Source organism: Platichthys flesus, chromosome 5, assembly GCF_949316205.1.
Source record: "Platichthys flesus chromosome 5, fPlaFle2.1, whole genome shotgun sequence".
Taxonomy (NCBI): domain Eukaryota; kingdom Metazoa; phylum Chordata; class Actinopteri; order Pleuronectiformes; family Pleuronectidae; genus Platichthys; species Platichthys flesus.
In genome coordinates, this window is record NC_084949.1 from 13,499,978 (window position 1) to 13,520,970 (window position 20,993).

Sequence of the window (20,993 nt, forward strand, 5' to 3'; positions counted from 1 at the left end):
ACTCTCCCCCTTCCGACCACACGGAGGGCTGGAATGCATGGAGAATACCTCCGATGGTGTGGCCCAGACAAAACACACATTGTGCGGGTAGGTCACGGATGGTGTGAGTCGCCACTCCCACGGGTCGTGACAGAGACGTCTGCACGGCAACGAAATGTGGAGGAGATTAACCACTGATGACCTGTGATGGCCGCCCCGGCCCTGTCAGGATACACAGGATGTGAAAGTAACTGATGATGATGAGGAGAAGGAGGGATTGGAGTGACGATGATGAGGCCCGTAAGGGAAACAGGGTTCAGTCATACACTTGTGTGTGTGTATGTGTGTGTGTGTGTGTGTGTTGTCTGAGGCTGGAAGTGATCACAATTTGTGTCGGACCCCTCCTTGGATTTTTTGGACGTGAGTCTTTCCCTACACACCCAGTTCAGTGCTCACCGGCTCCACCGCGCTTTACAGTCGCGTCAGCATGGGATCTCATTACGCTCTTAATTGTATGAGAGAGCTGGAGGAGACCTAATTGCGAAGGACACATTTTACGATACGCTGGGCCAAAAATAGAAAAGAGCAGTATCAAGTTCTCATCATCGGCGTAATAATTTTTGCATGGAATTTAGGTCTTAATGACTTGAAGACCTTGGCAGCGTTATTTCCTCCATGCGTGTGGAAGGTTTGGGCGATAACCAGCAGGAGTCCCCGCTGACTCGTCTGGATTCCACTCATCTCATCGCACAACATCTGAAAGGAAAAAATCGCAAATCAGGTCAAGAACTCCAGCAGCCTCTTTGCTGGAAAACAAACCATCTTTTACAATGACAATACAAAGAAGAAGAGGTGGTGATGGTGGAGGAGGGGCGTCTCTTTTCTTTCTCTCTCTCGTTTTCTCTCTGTCTTTTGTTGGCCGGGACCCAAACTCACAGCTCTGATCAGCACAGGGGCAGCACACTGGGCTCCATAATCTAATTACATGCTTTATTTGCTGCAATTTGTTTCTCAATCAGTGTGGCTGGAGGAGAAAGCCCTCCTCCCGAGCCATCATTCGCACCACCATGTCGAACTGCCCCGCCGCCGCGGCCATCGCTCTTGTATCGAGATGAATCCAAAGTGTGTCTGGATCTCGCCGACACACATCCCCGTTCACACCTGGCTTCGACCACGGAGACCGGTTTCCACCAGATTTCAGTCGCCTTGCTGCATTTGATTTTTATCTGTGAGAGCCGCCGCAAGGACTCCACAAAGTACTCTACATATTTGTATTGAGCAATACTACTGAAGAAGTGGTGGAGGTGGAGGTTACCTCGAAACTTTGACCATCAACACCCTTTCATAGCCGTCACATTAATTAGTCAAGGGGGGGTTTTGACTTCACTATAAAACTTGAGACAAACACATATCCTCCAGGATCAGTGTTTTTCACAGTTTCAAACATCCTGCATATACTCAGACAAATTCACAGCAGTGAATCCTTTGTTGCCACAATTGTTTGTTAAACAGAAGCGAAATAGCACAGAAATCCTCAAGGATTCTGCCCTTGAGCGTATATGAATCATCACCGAGTTCGGATGGCATCACATGCGGCCAAATTTGAGCCTGGTGAGAGTTGCTGCTGGAAGACTCTGTGTTTTTTCGCCCCAGTGTTGGCATCCCCACTGTGTCGCTCGGATTGGGCCACAGTTTATTTTGAAGGTCGCCAATACAAATAAATGCAGGGACTGCATTTTCTCACACAAGGCTGAGGTCGGTTTGAGTAAGTCTTTCTGAACTGTAAATACACTTCCCCTGGTAGAACTGAGCCTGGGTGTTGGAGACCACTTTGACTCGGAATCTAGTTTGCTTGATTTGCCTTGAAGAAATGTGTCTTCTTTCCTCTTGTGCTTGACTCATGACAAATGTGTTGGAGGAGCCAGAGTCTACAGAGGTGGAGAACTTTTTTTCCTTTCAAAGGCCATTTCTTCCTTTGAGGGTCATGCTAAATTTTTTAACACATGATCACAAACCTCCAATGGATGGAATTGTTTCTCTTTGATGAGACATCCGATGTACGATGGAAGTGATGATGATGACACAAGGAGCAGCTGGTTTTCCAGGTTTCGGTCTGGCAGTTTTGAGCAGGAAAAATGTCCGGACAATTGGGCCAGAATCTTCTCCAGAACATGGAGGCATCTGGGTAGAGCATGCAGCAGGCAGGACAAATCGTGTAAATACCATTGTGGAATTCATGTGTTTTAGTTTCACAAGATGTAGGGTTAGGGTTAGGGTAAAGCTTTTTTATCACCAAAAGCTCATGAGTCTTATCTCGTAAACTTCTCGTCTTTTCTGGTGTCTTCTGTGATGGAAGTTTTCTGGAAACTGGTGAAAGGTGTACGAAACCCCTTTTTCGTCCCGAGCTATTTGTATTATATTCTTTTTTGTTTCTTTTTTTTAGCTTTGCATCAATGCTGTTTGCTCGTAGTGAATTTTCCAGACATTATCCTGCTGTATTCTCATGTAAAGATTTTCTGCACATTCGGCGCATGTCTGACGGCAGCTAGTTTTGAGAAGAGCTGCAGACCCAGTAGCTTGTCTCAAACAGATGCAGTAGAGCTCGATCAGAGGGAGGTTGTTGTAACAGCTCAATGATATCCCTTCGTGGGCTCATCAGCTGGATCACCATTAAACAATGCTGGAAAAATACTCAGTTGCTTTTGTTTGGAACCTTTCACCCAATGCCTCAAGCGTCCAGCAAACTCAGACATCATTCAGAATCAGAGAAGTTCATTCAGTATCTTGTACCCCATCAGTAATCTGCTCAGCAACAGTTCTGTCCAACTGACACTTTGGAATAGTTTGAATTTGTCTCCCAGCGCTGCAGTGGAAACAAGGCTCCTTCACAAAGTCTCCCTCCTGAATGTGGGTGCAGCGTCTAACCTATTAGCTCGCTCAACTCGTCTGTGTAACCTAAGCTCTGGCAGAATGTGGTGTTGTGAAAGCTGCTCGTCGGGCACACAAACCTCGCAGAAAAGGATTAACCTCATCAAAACGCATTTGTTTTTGAAACTTTCCAGCTGAAGGAATGCTCGACATTGACCTTTTTCACCACGTGTCCCTTCCTCTTGGAAAGAGTGACATTCTACATCTACTCTCATTTCCTCGACAGTCGCCATGAAGCTAGTCGGTGAGGACACGTGGCATCTACCTGTGTTTCCTTTGCAGTAACTGCTCCCAACATCCCAACTGATGATCAGGACCAGTCAAAGAACCTGCATTGTAAATACACAAGCTGTATTCTCCTCTGTTAATACTGAGGAGCAAGTTTGACTGACTCCTACTGTAAAACCTATCGAACCCCCGCGACTGACCTTTCACCAGACCTGGCTTTGCTTCCATCTATAGGCCCAGCTAAATTGACCAGCACTGTATCAGGTTGCGTGGCACCTTTAGGAACAAGCATTCCGAACGAAAACGATTAGCTCGAAGACTTGGACGGCACTTTGATAGAAGGGGCAAAGGTCCACCTCTCAGTTACGTACTCCCTCGGGGCTCTGAAAAGCAGGAGACAAAGCGTTGTAGTAGCTGCGTGTACTCAGAACACCCAAAGCAGATTTTAGCGCGGTACTCCAGGACTGCTCCCACTTCCCCTGCTTGTAACGCACTCACAAAGGGAACATTTGTCCTCACGGTAGGGGACTGCCTGGCCCTAAATGGGGGTCTCGGGGTGCTCTCAGCGGGGCCTGGAGCCGTGTCTCAGGGGTACACTAATGGGGAACGAAAGGCTATCAAAGGGAAGTATCATGATGGCATCAAGGGGGGCTATGAGAAAACAAAGCCTCCTTTCCACTGCTCCCCCCTCCATCATTTACATGGTAATCAGGTGGAGCTCATATACTAGACTCCTCTGTTTCATTTGCTTTGCCTGTTTCTGTTGCTCTCTCTATTTACTTTCCACTGGCTTCAGCTTTGTGGCCCTGCTAACCCGCTCGTGAGGCTACCAGCCGGAGGTTTTCAGTCTATTTTGGGGTTTTATTCAAAATCACGGTCCTCCTCTTTTGCCTCTTCTTCACACCCCCCTGATAAACTTCACTCCTGTCTTCTTTTTTGTGTCAACCTCTCCACCCCTTCGCTCTCTACCAGTATCCATCCTCCCGCCTCCTTCTCTTTTTTTGGGTGCATTTTTCCTTGTCGCGGAGTTCCCCAGGCAACCCCATTCAAGCGGAGCATAAAGGAGAGTAAAGGCATGGAGCAAAGATCTGGTCCCAACAATGAAGTTTGTTCATATTCAGGCAGTCTGAAAGCTCCAGTCCTTCTTCCCCCAGCCCATCACTCTCCTCCACTACTAGCTGTCCATCTATCTTTTCCAACCCTCCTTCCTGCCTTCTTTTCTTTTACTACACTCATTCCATCTTGCGGCACAGATGTGTAAACCAATTCAGTGCACTGGATTCAACTTATGCAAGCCGGGAGAGGGCTAAAGAAGCAGAGAAATATGAGGAAAAGATTTTGTTCCACCATATGGCCCTCCCTGTCAGTGGGGTACAGCGTGGGTTGATCACTGAGGTCATGTACTCTTTGGATTGTAGAGGCCTTTAAAGTAGAGGGAGGCCGTGGAGCCTTCTTCACCTCATGTCATATAAGTGAATGTATCCGCAGATCATGAATCTATTTGAAAAAGCTGCTTGTGACCCTGTTCCTCTCCACATACGCTTTTCTTGTTTTGAATAAGGGAAGATACTCTAAGGTTCCCTATCGTCAATCACGCAAGCAATTTGCAAACTTGATGTGATTTTTACGCACAGGTAATGTCCAGCAAATATATAAACTTATTGATTTTGATGTCCAGAAAAATAAATGAAGCTGAAATCAACTAAAAGAAGCATCTAAAGGAGTTTGTAGATTCATATACAAGTCGGTGACCCTTCTGCCTGCGTGAGGTATTTGTTCACCCTGTCCGGAGTGGACATGCCCCCCCTCCTCCTTCACCAGAAAGGGTCCTCTGCCTAACGCTTCATGGATGGCTAGTTTTCCCTTCCTGACCTCCCTTTGTGTGGCATTGACCTGCTTCACACCCCCCACCCTCTACTCGCTCAAATAGCTGCCAGTCCTCTGTGCTCTTCCCCCCTAGTCCACACTGCAATAAACGCAAAAGCTTGACATGGTCCTCCGTGGGGCCTTGAAGTGATCCCGGGGTTATTTTCTTCGGGAGGCCGGGTGGGGTGGGGGGGGCTGAGGTGACAAGCGAGGTGAGATTTGTTGGGAGGTGGGGGGTTGACGTGGGTAAAGGGTGGTCTGCCGGAGTCCGACTCATTCCCACAGTCTGACAGGGAGTAAGTTGGTGGAGGGCAGTGGTAATTTGAATTTCTCCAAAACCACTGCTGGTCTCATCTGCTCCATTCACAGGTCCTCACCATCAAACAGGTTGTAGAAATGATCCCAGAGTAAAGTGCCTCTTCCGTGGCCCATTAAAGTCCCATCAGACAACAAAATGAAAATGTGTCTCTCACTTTTCATGAAACTTAAAAAAAAATGACAGAATTAGCGAGAAAAGTATCAAACATATGTCATACACTTCGAACTCAAGGTTCACTTTAGATTTGTTTTGAAATGGTTAATTAAACTCCCAGCTCATAGAGTTATTTTAACTTGTTTACCCTCTCTCCACATACAATTATAATTATTTCAGAATTTGTTTTTCTTTCAAGTGCATTTGTTTAAAAAAATATGAGATTTTTTTTTATGAATTTGTAGTTTATTATGTATTATGACAGAAGAATATTAAAACACATTATTTATGAGGAGGAATACAAACAAAACACCCCTGCAGTCTTTTTAACTTACCCAATGTGGCAGGCCCGAGATTAGGTTAATAACATTAATAAATAGTAAAATGTGAATTCACAAAAAGCCTAAAACAACTACCACATTCCTACAAAGTGTATTCTTTGTTTGTGTTCACCCTCCTGCCTCCTAACCGTATGTTTTTCTTCCCCTTTTCTTCTTGCAGACTGTGACTCTTACTGCAAGGCATCTAAAGGCAAACTGAAAATCAACATGAAGAAGTACTGCAAGAAAGATTACGGTGAGTCAACAGACGACAGACATTTAATGACGTTGATTAACGGCCATTTGGACGGGAAATCGTGGAAACATGTGCTCTGATGGAAGAAACAGTTCACAGAGTGTTCTCCAGATAGTAAACAGTTTGGTTGTGGGTCTCCAAAGAAAATAAGAAAAAAACAAAAAAAAAAACTTTTCAGGAACACTGATCTGCAACCTGTTCTCCCACTGATTCTCTCTGAGGCGCTTGTGTGTACGTTGCCGGGGAACTGCTGTAGTTTACAGGGGAGGCATTTTACTGATGGCTTACTCCAGCTCTCTGTGGACAGAGACAAAGGATCAAACAGAGGACTGCAGGTCTTAAAGGAGGAAGAGAGAAGCAGACAAACAGAAGGAGAGAAAAGGACAGGATAAAGAATTGCGCTGAGGTGTGTGCGTGTGTGTGTGAGTGTGTGTGTGTCTGTGTGTGCATGAGGGAAGGGTTGTTTCTGAGCAGGCGTTTAAAGGCCCGGGCGGATAGAGCGGAGGCAGTGTGACGGACAGTGGGTGCGCTCTAAGAGATCCTCATTAAGGCCGAGCCCACTTCCCCCACAGCCGACGTGTTTCTCGCCGCATTCCTGTGGGCGTCCGTCCGCCGCGCTATTCAAGGTGTGGATAAGACGTATGACCTCTCCCCTCTGTCCCCTACCCCGATTGAAGTCGGGCTTCTGAGGCGCTCAACCAAGCAGCGGCATCCTGCAGCATACCTCAGCAGCTTGACAGACAGGCCTGGGCTTTTGTTCTGCGGGGATTTGGAGGAGTTAGCGGGGTCAGCTTATAGACACCTCTTCTTTCCACTGATGCCCACCCCGCCGACGGTGTCGTGAGAAGAGCCGCGTCTCGGGAGTACGTCGGCTGGATGGCTGAGGCTCATTTCTCCAGTTTGGCCGAAAAAACCTTCACTCATCTAAGATCTACAGTCGTAGATAGCAAACAGCAAATTTATCAGCGGAACGTTTGTGTCAGCAGCCGTGTAACTCTGACTGATAACAACTGTGGGAATCCAGTGGAGGGTGGAGAGGTGTGGAGGTAAAAAGAGACATCAGGATTTCCTGCCGGAGAAAACATCACTCAACCCCGAGACTGAGTACCCTCATATCTGCCAAGAGCCTAACCACTGATTCGACTTTAGTGTGTGTGGGTGTGAAGTGTAGGGAATCTGCTGGTACCGATGTGTGAGATAATGCCGGGTGAAAAGCAAATGGAAGTTCTCCTTCTGCGTGAGTGGTATCGTGTGTAGGTGCAGGATGTTTTTAAATGGGGGGCCGAGCATTTCAGGGAGTGGACAGAGAAGATCTGGAATTTCATTATTTATTTATTTTTAGCCTGGGGAAGAAGATACATTTCATCACCTCCTCCTCGGATGTTTTGTTTTCACCCATATAAGTTTTTTTGTTGGTTGTGATGTTTGTAAGCATTATTTTGCCAAATCGACTAAACGGATTACCACACAACTTGGTGGAAGGGTGCGGTTTGGGTCGGAGAAGAACTCTTTACATTTTGGCGCGGATCTAGATCAGAGGACACAGATTGAGCAAAAGGTTACAGTTTGACTGAATTGACTGTTTGGCCTTGGTGGAGGAATGTGTTCTACTGAGTGACATTCTAGTTTATATTGTTAACATCTATAGAAACACATTTAATGCATTCATACACAGAACAAATAATTACCACTGTTATTGAAAGGAAAGTTCTTTTTATAACATATACAGTCAAATTACTTCATTCAAACCTTTGAAGGCTTTCAAAATTCCCTATGATCAAGTTATTGTATTTTGTTTCATTCAATCAATGTGTCCACCATTAGTTTCAAATGCTACATCACCCAGTGTGTAATCCACTTTCTCTGTGCCCTTCACCAGAGGGGCTTTGTGCTGGCGACATACATGAGAACCACTAAGCCTCCTTGTCATATCCAGCTATACTGTGCCGCCTGCACAGTGGTAACCACACGCAAAGCTTAGCGGAGCCAATCGAAAAGTCAAAAACCATGTAAGTCTACAGGATAAGTCGAGGGAGCCCCCAGATTTGGACCGTTCTGAAAAGATCAGCAGGGGAGCTGCGCCGCACGCTGCCTCGGGAAACGGCGCTCCATGTTTCTGTGGTCGATAAACAGACGCACATAAAGAAGCACAGGAGGGAGCGGGGTGCATGGCAGGGGGGTGACATGTCTGATGTCAGGAGAATGGCAGGGATAACTGCACATATCCGTCTGCGTCCACACTAAACGAGTTCTAAAACACAGCACTGAGGCTATGTTCACAACTGCCACACAAACTTTACCAGAGTTTTCAAGCTCCTCTAATGGAGAAGACTGGAAACACTGCAGCTGTGATGTAGTATCTGCTTCCTGATTGGTTCTTATCAGCTACAACTCTACCAGAGGCGAAGGCAAAACTTCGTAAACACGGTTTCACTTTGTTGTTTTTAGTTCACCACAATTGACAGCTTCAACATATTGGTATGGATGTAGTCTAAGTGTCCACAGTGCTCAAACTGGTAATTGGTGGCGAATAGAAACGGAGAGGAGAGCATCAGGTGGAAACTGGTCACACTTCAGGTGCCATGAGGACTTCAGGGGGAAATAAAACGATTTTGAAAATGATACACTTGCAGAAGTAAGCATAAAATGTGTGTTGACAATGTCAGCGTGCTGCTCCTTCAAGCACAAAGTCAAACAACTCAGTGATTTAGAGCCGCCTCTAGAAGTCTGAGAGTCTAAACACAATGACTATAAAGACACAGACATTCAAATTGAAATGTACTGATCTGCTGTCATAGTTATATGAGAAAATATCAATATCCCTGAATGTATTCGTCCATTTAATATGAGGCCGGAGCATGGTTAGCTTAGCATTAAGAAAATAGACTACAAACAAAGGAAGCCAGGCTGTCTTCAGAAGTCAGCGATTTCTCCTCCTGCACAAGTATAGTGCGTAAATGAACACATTACATTTGCTTGTTTAATCTTTGCAAACATTAAGTGTAAAACGGACAAATTATGAATAACCTGGCCATTCCCTGGAAAGGAGCAGTGACTCTCAGAGTCAATGCTCGCCTAGCTGCACACAAACACTACAGATGGTTACTGCACCAGCCAAGAAATAACACTGGTAATACTGGTCACTTACACTTTTATGACTGGCTCTGTCTTGTTTGTACTGATTAAACAAACAAGATAGAGCCAGACTAGTCATTTCCTGTTGTGTCAAGTCTTGATGCTGAGCTAAGATAAGATTTCTACATGAAAGGATATTTCCCAAAATATTATACACAGAAGCACTGGGAAATAAAATCCTACTCTGGTGTGTTTCCAGTCTTCCAAGACAGAAGGTTACTGTGGAAGCATTTTTTAGATTTTCCCCGTTCACTGAGTGCGACTCGGGAGGAAGTGATCCAAAGTGCACGGTTCAGTACGTGACCTGAATCCAGGACGTACACTCTCACATTCGGACGTTCAGCTGCATTAGCTCCTTGCTCAAGGTGAAACCAGTGACCCTGGAACACGGTGGTTTCGTTTCAAAAAGCCATCCCATAGGAGGACTATTACAGAGCCTAATAGAGATCTGGTCAGCATAATGCATATTGATATTTCCTGGGGTGGGATCCATGAGCGGCAGCCTTCTCCTCCCTCCTCTTCCTCACTCTCTCTCTCTCTCTCTCTCTCTCTCTGAGGACCGCACCGTTCATTCATCATGTGATATCACTGAGTGTCTTTCTAGCTGACGTTTCTAATAGCACTACCCTGTTTCCTAATCACATTACAAATCACACTGCACTGTCAGTAGTAATGGACATAATGCATGTGCAGCTATATGTTATAATAGGATCATAAACCAGCAGTAAAAAAAAAATGCATTTCACTTGACGTAAGCATATCGATTTTTCTTTTTCTGTGATCTCACCACTTTGATAATTTCCCCGGTCATAACTGGCCGTTTCTAATTCCAGTTCCTGTTATGAGCATTATCTTTTATTCATGTTACGTGTATTTTTTATCTGATGCTGTTTTTTTTCTGAATTGGCTCCGTAGATGGGGGGTGCCAGAGGCAGGACATGATATTTAAAGTCCCCAGGGTTGTTGTGTCCACATCGACCCCGGCATATGGGCCTCAGTGCCAAAAACTCTCTACGCTTGTTGTCTTTCCAAATCTTGGTCTTGGGTCTTCTATGTGGCTCCTCTTTCACATTCTGAGATATTTAGATTCCTCCAGTTTTTGCGACCGTCAAGTGTTAGAAACGTTTCCAATGTGCTCTCTGGGGAAATGTTCCAGCTAGACTCATTCACATTTTTTACCATTCGGCTGGCAGGAAAAACTTACGGCAAATGTCCGGAGCAGCTAGCGTAGACATTTTCATTCTCACATACAGCCCCTTGAATATCAGAGGAATAGCCAACTTGCTTTATGGGAGAAATCTATACGGTGAAGAAATTATTACTTTTAGAAAATGTTTCATGGATATTGAAGCCAGGTCCTCTGAAGGTGGCACTCGCTGTGAGCCTCCACCGCTCCACACTGCGCCCGTGTGGTACTCCAGCTGCCAACTCTTGGCGAGCTGATGTTTGATTAATGGCCACAGTTGGTAAAAAGCACCAGTGTGCCTGGAGGAAAAGGAATCGCTTTCCTTCCATTGTGACGGAGATCTTTGAAGCAGAAAAGCAGGTGGTTATTAAAAGAATTAAAACAGCTGCATATCTCCATGTAGGGGAGTGGTGGTTATTACCATAATAAATATCCGATGACAAAAAAAAATTCACTGTTCTAAGAGAAAGCTTTGGCTCAAAGAGAGAGGAGTGTATTTGTCTGTATAATCATTGAAAGACATGGAAACATCATTGAAAGGAGAAAGCTTCACAACATGAAGCACGCAACCACATCACTTTGTGGGCGGATGCAATGTACTTAGAGGTTTTTGGGGAGTTCTAACCTTTACCACTGCTCTAGATTCCATGTGAGGGAAATCTAGAGCTCGCACATCAAGTGATTCTGTGTCTTCTCTTCCCTCTGCAGCCGTCCAGGTGCACATCCTGAAGGCGGACAAGGCCGGAGAGTGGTGGAAGTTCACCGTCAACGTCATCTCCGTCTACAAGCAGGGCGAGAGCCGCATCCGCCGCGGGGACCAGTTCCTGTGGGTCCGCGCCAAGGACGTGGCCTGCAAGTGTCCCAAGATCAGGCCGGGGAAGAAGTACCTGCTGCTGGGGAACGACGAGGACTCCCCCGGCCAGGGCGGCGTGGTGGCGGACAAAGGCAGCCTGGTCATCCAGTGGAGGGACACGTGGGCGCGCCGGCTCAGGAAGTTCCAGCAGCGGGAGAAGAAAGGCAAGTGCAAGAAGCCATAGGCGGGAAAAGTGCCGGGAGAGGAACGAGAAATTCAAGAGAAAATCGAAGCAGGTGATTTGAGAAGAAAATAAAATGAAAAGACGAAAAAGAAGAGGGATGGACAGAGGACCACGGACAGAGAAGAGACTGATTATGTTGCTGCTTTTTTGTGTAGAAGCATGAAGAGAATTATTTAGGATGATTTGTCTTTTCCTAGTGAACTTTTGTTGAAGGAGCTCACCTTGCAGATTTGGTTTGATGGTTTATTTTACTTTGAGATTTGTCTCTCTTGTGGATTTGCCGAATTTGCACCTATTACCAGTATATAAAGTTATTTTGTGTTTGTTTTTTTATTTCGTTATCTCGGTTATGAAATCATTATATTTTATGTTTTAGATTTTATTGACATTTTCTGCTGGTGCAAAAATGACACACAAAAAAAAAACAACACTTAACAACCACTGCAGATTTGCCTCTGTGTGGTTTTCCACTTGTATCTTTAGCTGAGAAGCAGCTTGTTTAACCTTAAGTCTTCACTGAGCTGAATGAGGCAGAACTATTTCTCAGAACTGTGCCATAAGGACGATTGTAGCAGTGATGGGTCGAATCATTTTAGCGGTTAATTTGATTCCCTTTGAATTCAGGTACATCAGCAACTGAAGAAACAATAAATATTCCGTTGCTGTAGGTTTTTATTTGTCAAGAGAATTTTAGAATTTGGAGGTGACAGAAAAACACATAGTATTGACTAAAGCATATATGAGCTGACTGATTTTTAAGATATTTCTAATCTCTTATCTGCCCCCTTCAGAGGTTACTGGTAAATTTTTAGGTGTCCGGTATTTTTAAATCCCTGCACGTAAACTCTTTTTAATTTGAGACTGTAACAACCGGTGCTCTGACTGGTGCCACTGATGTTACTTATATAAAAATGATGCTATTTTTGGAGGACCAAATGTATTTAAAATCACTGATTTCAACTTAATTCCTTTAATTAAAATAAATGTGGTATTTAAATTTTTTATTTCACAACTTACAAATGGAAAAACAGGCCAAATTTATCATCACAAATACTATATACAATACAGATTTTCATGGGTAGATCTAATGGAAACTAATAATAATAATAATAACAATAATAATAATAATGCAAAGAATTTTTTCTTAAGTGGCCACAACAAATATAGTGTTTTTTTGTAGGGTGAATATTTTCCTCTGTTTACCACAAAAAGACATGAGCTGTGAACGTTACACCAGGTAGGCCACTGTGGATGTGAATGCCGCATTGGAATAGTTCCGATGGAACGCTGAGCTGCAGCTGCAGGTGGTGCACGTCCTCAGTACTGACAGTACAGACAAAGACGTGCACAGAGTGCGTCACAAGTGCAACAATGCAGATGTTTGTGTGATTAGTGTCTGAAGTGTTGTTTTTTTTTATTACAAGCTCATGACAAACTCTGTTTACTATGTGTTAAAAAGCATCTTTAAAGACAAAGTAGGATCAGTATCCTTTTAGCTGACCTCTGCCTCTCACTAAGGAGACAGAATGTGGATGCTTGTCAAACTCAAAATCTGAGAAGGTGTACTTTAATGTGGAGCATGAGTAAAATATTAATTTAAACGTAACCAATGCAGATTGTGGGAGGCTATGAGAATAGGCCTCATGAAAAGATAAATAATGTCCTTACCTCATAGCGTGCAAAACAGAAAAATGAAAACTCAAAAAGAAAAGCACTCAAGACTTATTTCAAATCACGAATCAAGACGCATTTATAAAATCCACCACCCACCGACGCATTTTCATCTGGAGTAATTCCTACGGTACTTTGAGATCGCAGATAACGACAATTTTTTTTACCATCCAAACATTCTTCTGCAAAACACAATGCATGACTATACATTCACTAAAGAAGCTGCAGTCTCCCATTGACCTGTCACGTTAATTCTCTGCACTCCTACACTTGCACAGGGAGAACTAGGGGGGGAGGGTGGGGGGGTTGGGGGAAGGGATCGCAATCACTTGACGCTGCTTGATTCAAACCACATTGCTCATTTATTTGTGTGCAGTTCAGTTTGGAATGTGTGGTAGAAACACTGCTCAGGTTTGTAAAGATACAAAAAAAAAAAAAAAAGAAAAGAAAAGCCGCCCACAGTGTATCTGATGCATCGTGAACTAGGGTTTTGCTTTCAGTCTGTCCCGAAACAAACCAGGCAACATTTGGGATGTTGCTGGTATTTGTTGCTTTATAAAAATCACATTTACTATGGCACAGTTTTAATATGTTCCACAGCACAAGTATCTGTAAAAAGTATTTGAAGATCATTTCAAGACACCTGGTTTCAATCGAATGGACTTCCTTTGTTTTGTTCTACTATCTCCAAAAACGGACTGATTTGCCCAGGGAGTAATTTTTTTTTTCTTTTTGAGAATGGACTGAAATTCCTCCTCGATGACGACAAAAACAAAACCACCTGAGTTACGCTGAAATATGCAAAGTACAGATGATCCAGTTGCTGAAGAACCTCTCAGTATTTACATTGGGGTTTTGATGGAGTTTGTCTTTTTTGTTAATGTTCTATCAATCCAATGATTGTGATTCCAGTCCGACATGATGCTACGAGCCGGCGGCTTGTCCATATTTACATGTTCCTTCCTTCCATTCATGTAAATACTACAACATAACATCACATGTCTGTTTTTTTCCGTTGGGCACAATGTAATCTGTAATCGCACCTCTCTCGTCTCTGAAGCCTCATGCTGTACATTTTTTATATCCGCCTCCCGAGAAATGGTTTGACAAAGTTCCTGATGAAACGCTCCACACATCCTGTCAAAGCATCGCTTTGTGTTCATACTATGAATTGTAAATGTTGTTTAGTTGTCACCATTGCAAAGACCTTTATTTTTTCGTTTTGCAATGTTGTTTTTCAATGCGTACTAATATATTATGGTTATTATATATGAATATATTTAATGACACAAGACATTGTGGATATTATTGTCTTTATCAACTTTTTTTTTTACTTGTGGTTGTTTAGATCGTTGCCATTAAAGAAGGAAATAATAACTACTGAACACACCAACCTGGTAGAACTAAATTCGGATTTTCAGTTGAAATAAACTCGTTACATTGGAAAATGATTTGTCTCTGTTGCTTTAAATGATTGTTTATATTGACTTAATATGAATTTGACTAAGCTAAATAGTAGTTAGCTGCAGCCTGTACAAAAACAATTCAATGCAGATTTCAAAAAGGAAATATGTAAGTGTTCTAGTGTGTTGAAGCTTTGTCAAAGGTCTGACCCCAGCTAAATATCATGTGACAAAACACTGTAATCCTCAGGAGTGAGCCCTGGACACGGACACACACACAAACACACACACAGGAGTCCAGGGACTTTAAAACTGGAAATGTCATTTATTAGAAATTACAAGCTGAAAAGATTTACAAGGAGGGAAAACAGCCATGTTAGTACCACAGCCAAGCTGTTAGTTTTGGCTGAGAGCTACTCTATAAACATTGTAAAATCCCAAGACAGATGATAACATTACACAGCTACAGTAATGCATGGGTAAATAGAAGTAAGTGTGAATATTGCAAAGCTCGTGGAATAACTGTACCCAGTGTGAGCGTCAGACCAGACCTCAGACTTATGGAAGAAATGCTCCTGCTGCCGGGGGGAGGTCCTACTGATGGCTCAATATTCACCAGGTTAAAAATATATATCAAAATACTATTAAATAATGAACTGTTTAATGAATTGTTGATTTTATGAGCCAAACACATGGACAACTATTCAATTTCTGCTATTCCAGTGTTACAGATGACATTCGCCCAAGCAGCAACTCACTGTAGAGAAGAACATTTCTGTTACAGTCATTCTCTTCTTGTCTCATTGCCTTGATTGGGCATAGATTGACCCTGAGCAGGAATAAGAAAATAAAATCTGATGACAGATGGTGTTTGAATGGGTGTTTGGTCGATGTGAACCAGGTGTATGCAGAGTGGCGTTCTGCACCCAACTGTCACTGTTGTGCTCGTCCAGCCAAAGGTCCACGATCACCGCCGGCCTCGTCACCTACACGGGCCACACCGCGATCACCACGATGGCTATGAGGAGCAGCACGATCACCACAAGCATCCCTGGAGGAGGAAGAGGGAGGAAGAAAGAGAACTGGATCAGTTGGGCTGACTTAGAGCTTGATGTAAGGAATAAATAGGTCAAGGCTGCTTGATATTCTATAGTTTTCTAACTGTCAACAAATCCTGTGGAAAATATCAAAACCAATAAATAATCGATCCTATTGATGCATTGTTTGTGTATTTATTCATCTGTAGGAATACTATAACGATATGTAAACACAGGCAATGTAGTTTATATCGAGGTAGTTTATAAAAAAAATAAACTGTCTCTGTAAGTAATCACCAGAGGACCAAATGAGTACTAATCCACAGGGGGAAATAGTTTCCAGTTTACCCTGAGTAACATCTGATAAAAGCTGCAGCTGTCTTAGAAAATGTGTTGGCCATTTTTTGCCAAAGAGTTGGGAAGTTAGAAAATATTAAGAGATGGAAAAAGGAGTAGTTGCTTTTTGTCTTTTAATGGTATTTGCTCAAACTAAGAAAAATGCAGAATATTGTCAAACTAATTCTTTAACTATGTGATAAGATTGATATCCTAAAAAACACAGTGTCTTAATGCTTACTAAAATTCTGACCAGCCTCATATGTACGCGTGTTAAGGATAAAGTTTAGTATTTTGTCAAAAACTGTATAAAATAGGTATTCAATTTTTTTTTTATGACTTTAAATATGTCCCCTTCAAGACTTGAGTGGCTTCAGCGGTAGAACACAGAGCTGTAAATTATTTTAAGATGTAACTCGGGTCATGTTTGATCATAAAATGTTCTGTGTAATTTCTCTACTCCAGCCCTTTGTGATAAAACCTTTGTATTCCCTGCAACTCTCACGTTGAAAGAGTGAACGTCAAGCAGCCGAGAAAACTCATGATCTGAGACAGACTCGGAGAGGAGGAGGAGAAAGCAGCGGACACAAGGGAATACGCTTAGAAGAGGTAAGAAACCTACATGCCTCACAACTAATTTACAAAGTCCTTGATCTGACGCGAGGCCCGAGTGCGTATGCCCTTGCAGCGTATCACCCGCTCTCCGCTTGATGACTTAATGCAATTTACATGCATTCGACAGCCGCAAAAGCTTTATTGCCACAGACTGCACACTGTGATAGGCATATGTTTCTGATTCCGCCCTGAGAGGATAATCATTGTTTTTCACTGATACTATGGAAGCAGAGAAAAAAAATGTGCAACAGCTCACTCACACTTCATCAAAGTGCTCGAGCCCCAGGTCCTGAAAATATGAGAGGTTTTATTGTAGTCACCACCCAGAAAAAAAAGAACAAAAACCCTCTTGTAAAATCTATTACAGGTGGAATTCTCCTCCTTTGTGTAAAGGCTGAATAAACGACAGGCCTCTGTTCATGAAGGACATTTTGACATGCTAAGAAAAGCACGGGTGTAAATAATAAAATGGCTGTGTTCCTGTGGGTTTCAGCATGCTAAGCAGAGCTGAGCTGTTGTTGATGTTTTTAACACCTGGGCTTTTCCCACTGTGACGGGTCAAATTATCTTGGATGATTTTTAAGTCAATTATTAGTGAAAGGATAATTGATTGGATGACGGATGAATTATATTCAAATTTTAGTTACTGTTACCAACTTGGAAGTGATGAATCACCGGGCCGGTATATTTTCCAGATGTTAGCTGATGGCAGATCTGTTGTATTAGACTGCATTTCATCAAATACAGTGAGGAACATCTTCTTGCAGCAAAGAAATGCAGAAGATGCTGTTTGTTTGCTGTACTTTAAAAATACCTACATTTCCTTACCTGTCAATTTATATTGTAATCAGATTTTTTATTTTATTCTTTCATATCAATAACAGCACCTTTAACTTCCAGAATCAGTCAGGCTGCAAGTGAAACTGGAACTGAACTGACTAAACTGGAAACTAAAACAATTTGTAATGGTAATGACACTGTTAAAATTATATCTATATTATTTGGGAAGTTTTTTTTACTAAATATATAAAACCTTATTTATTTAGCACTTATCTAAATACCATAACAAAGTGCTTTACTTGGCAATAAAAAAACACAGAACAAAACAAGACAAAAAATAAAGATAACGAAAGAAAATAGAATTTTCTTCCTAGAAAAACATGTTTCAAGCAATGATTAAAAAACAGGTAAAGAGCCGTAAAAAGTCTAATCTCATCAGGCAAGGGTTCTAGAGCCTGTAAGGTTTCTGGGTGCCAGAATGTGCTGAGCTTTAAAAGTGATTAAGTTATTAGTTATTAATATAAACAAATATTTATACAGCTCAGAAGATCAAATTCTCTATATTCCCTCAAAGTCCTTAAGGATACAGTGAAACAAGAGGGTGGGTGGTTTCTATCATGTGCATCATAAAAATTTCAATGCTTTTAGGATGTGTCTTTCCCTCTGTATGGTATGTATTCTATGGCCTGTACCACAAACCATGCCACACACATTTGATATGAAAATCTTTCTCCAAGGACACATTCGTTCCTTCCTTCTTCTCCCTGTAGAGAACGGCACAGGAGAGAAGAAATCAAACAACTGCATCTCTGGCGGGTCTGAGGCCTGTCGACAGTCCCCTCTCTGACTCAAGTTGTCCATTGTTATTTAGCATGCGGCCGGTATTTTCCCCCAGCCTTTCACTTCGGGTTTACATTTCTCTCATTCTTTGGCTCTCTCTCCCCCAGTGTTCCCCTCTGCGTCCTAATTGGTTGTCTTTCCCACAGGGAGAGAGACAGGGCGAGATATAAGCCATGCTGAACTAATTGCTTGCGGTGGTACTGGTGGTCTGATGAAATGTTCGGCTGATGCTGGTTTCTTTGCCAGGGTATGGGGGTGTGCGGCTGTACGGGGTCCAGATGTCTTTGCACCTTTTTGACTCAATGTGCCACTCGTCGTCTCTCTCGGGTTCCTTGTGTATTTATGGCTGATCGTATCTTTCTCTGCGATAGGAGTTCACAAAGGTTCATAGGACAAGCACGTCAGGTCCTCTCCTCCTGATAACTTACACATGTGAGCAAAATATAAATGTCAAAGCAGAAACAGACTCAGAAATAGCTTTTGTGATGACTCTTTAAAAATCTCACACACACACACACACACACACACACACACACACACACACACACACACACACACACACACACACACACACACACACACACACACACACACACACACACACACACACACACACACACACACACACACACACACACACACACACAACATGAAACTCAGACATCAGAATTTAATTCTGTCAGGTCAATAATCTGTCTGACAACACTATTCCTTCAACAGCGTTAAAGGCTGAGTTGAGAACATGCATATTTGACCACAGCCTCTAATGTCATGTAGCAGCCAGTCATGACGCCACATTGGACCCCCGTGCTGACCCTCACCCTTCCTGTTCTCTCTGGACCGTCCCTGTCTGCCTCAGTAACTAAACAAGCTACTCCTGACCCCCGGGAGGCCTCCGGAGACTAATGACAATAATGGCGTTTGCTTGCCAAATAGATTAAGGTTCTGCGGTGACACTGATGCTGAGGGGTGGGGGGGGGGGGCAGTGGGTGGTGGGGGGTAGCCGGTGTCTGCTGACAGACTGACCACCCAGGAGCTCAGGAGGCCAGAGTCTGGGTTCATCCCATCTTAGCGATTTTCAGACACATCAGTAAGACAAATTACAGACAGAATGAATTAATTGGTGAGAACGCTGCAGACAGAGACAACCCCTGAGTGTCCCCTCACTACTTCCGTCTTGGCCCCCGCTTATGGTTCAAAGAGCCATTTCTGGACCACAAAAGGCAACGATGACCTCCGAAGAAGAAAGGGGCAACAATGTTAACAAGGCTGGAATGAAGCTCATCATTTTTCTCCCAGCATGAGGAGGACGAGACAAAACTTTAAGTGGTTTTTAGTATCAGTAAATTCAAGCTAGTTGTACATATTAATACACCCAGTTAAGATACAAATATAAACATATATATTTCTTAATTATTGATGATACGACTACATAGCCAGAGTCAGCAGGACTCATGATTAGGGAGCAAAATCAATCCATCTTCTAAATTTTAAGATGTTTCCTAAGATAAGTCAAAAATGTGTCATCAGGATTCATTCCCCGGGAAACAAGAATGTCCATATTGAATTCCATGGCGATCCATCCCTCCAGTATTTGATGAGATATTTCAGGTTGGACAGATCAATGAACCGGGATTCTCTTTTTTTTTTGTAATATCCTCGAATATTCTCTCGTCACATATTCAGCTGGTAGATGAAACCATATGTACCATAGTGTCATTTTGTAGTGTAAGCATAATAACTGGGACTATATTGTTCAAAGTCGGGCAGAAACAAGGTTTTAAGAAGTGTTTGAGATATTTATATATTTCTCGAGGTATAGTTTAATATAACTTGCCACTTAATAAAAAGGATTCGAAGATGTGGAAATATCATTAGCAGCCCATATATTTTAAACGTCCATGTGAAACATATTCAATTTCCATTTCTGGTTTCCAGCAGTATACCACATTAGGGCAATGAAAAACAACAACAATTTAAATCAAAGATATTTTGATTTAACTAGATATACTATTAAGAGTTAGACTTCCATAATAACCAAAATTAGCATTTCCTTGACAACTCCCAAGTTACGATTAGAGACTCGGTGCTGCTACTTGTTGTGCATGCTCTTCCTCTAACTGTCAAATGCTTCCCATCACCCGCACTCCCTGTAGATGGCTCCTCTAGTCCAAAGAGTTCCAACCTACTTGAGAAGCGAGGCCTCAAGTGGCCCTCAGCAAACGTAGTTCTGATGAGAAGAGCACTGATGCCTGGTAGGGAATTCACACTTACTCCTCAAGAGACGCTTTGGTCCCGAAGAAAATCTGTATATATATGTTTGTATATATATATATATCATAGACCGTATATAAAGATGGAGAACATATCTCCAGCTCCTCCCACTATCCAGAAATGAAGCCAAAATACTCCAGATACCAAAGCTGCCAACTTGCGGATTTATAGCATTAAATAACTAATTAAATCAAAACATACCAGAAAGAAATTTGCACTTGAACAAACACCAAATTGAGAAGAACCACCTAAAATGACAGAAACCATCCTTAAAAAATGACATGGTTATGATCTGCACTGCAGCCAGCCACCAGCAGGTGAACAGCTGCTTTGGCTCCACTATAGAAGAGCTGTCATGCTATCCATCTTTGTATAGTCTGGTGGGTCAAAAGACTGAGACCGTTTCCCCATTTGGATCCCACTGTATACATGTGTGCAAAATGTATATACTGTATAAATGAATGTATATGTATGTAAGAATATAATATATTTATTTGGTTTAAAATTATATTAATGCATAGAACAAATAAATATTTGTTATTATTAAAAAAGCAATCAGACCTTTTGTCCTTTCACTGTTGGAAAAATTGCAAGATAAGTTTGGTGTTTTTTTGCTTTCACCTTCTGCCC

General features: G+C 42.6%; 2 protein-coding genes across 4 annotated transcripts in view; one reads left to right on the plus strand and one right to left on the minus strand.

Moving 5' to 3' along the window:
- ntn1a (netrin 1a) overlaps window positions 1-12,331 on the plus strand; it is a 58,123-nt gene extending 45,792 nt beyond the window's left edge. For all 3 annotated transcript variants that reach the window (XM_062387427.1, XM_062387428.1, XM_062387429.1), the window contains 2 exons: window positions 5,975-6,049; window positions 11,079-12,331. In XM_062387427.1, coding sequence (XP_062243411.1) covers window positions 5,975-6,049; window positions 11,079-11,407 — 404 coding nt within the window. In that variant the 3' untranslated portion in view covers window positions 11,408-12,331. The remainder of the gene's footprint in view (window positions 1-5,974; window positions 6,050-11,078) is intronic.
- A 2,452-nt stretch (window positions 12,332-14,783) lies between these two features.
- Window positions 14,784-20,993, minus strand: part of stx8 (syntaxin 8) — a 39,181-nt gene continuing 32,971 nt past the window's right edge. Inside the window, exon 8 of the mRNA XM_062388741.1 lies at window positions 14,784-15,532. Coding sequence (XP_062244725.1) covers window positions 15,468-15,532 — 65 coding nt within the window. The 3' untranslated portion in view covers window positions 14,784-15,467. The remainder of the gene's footprint in view (window positions 15,533-20,993) is intronic.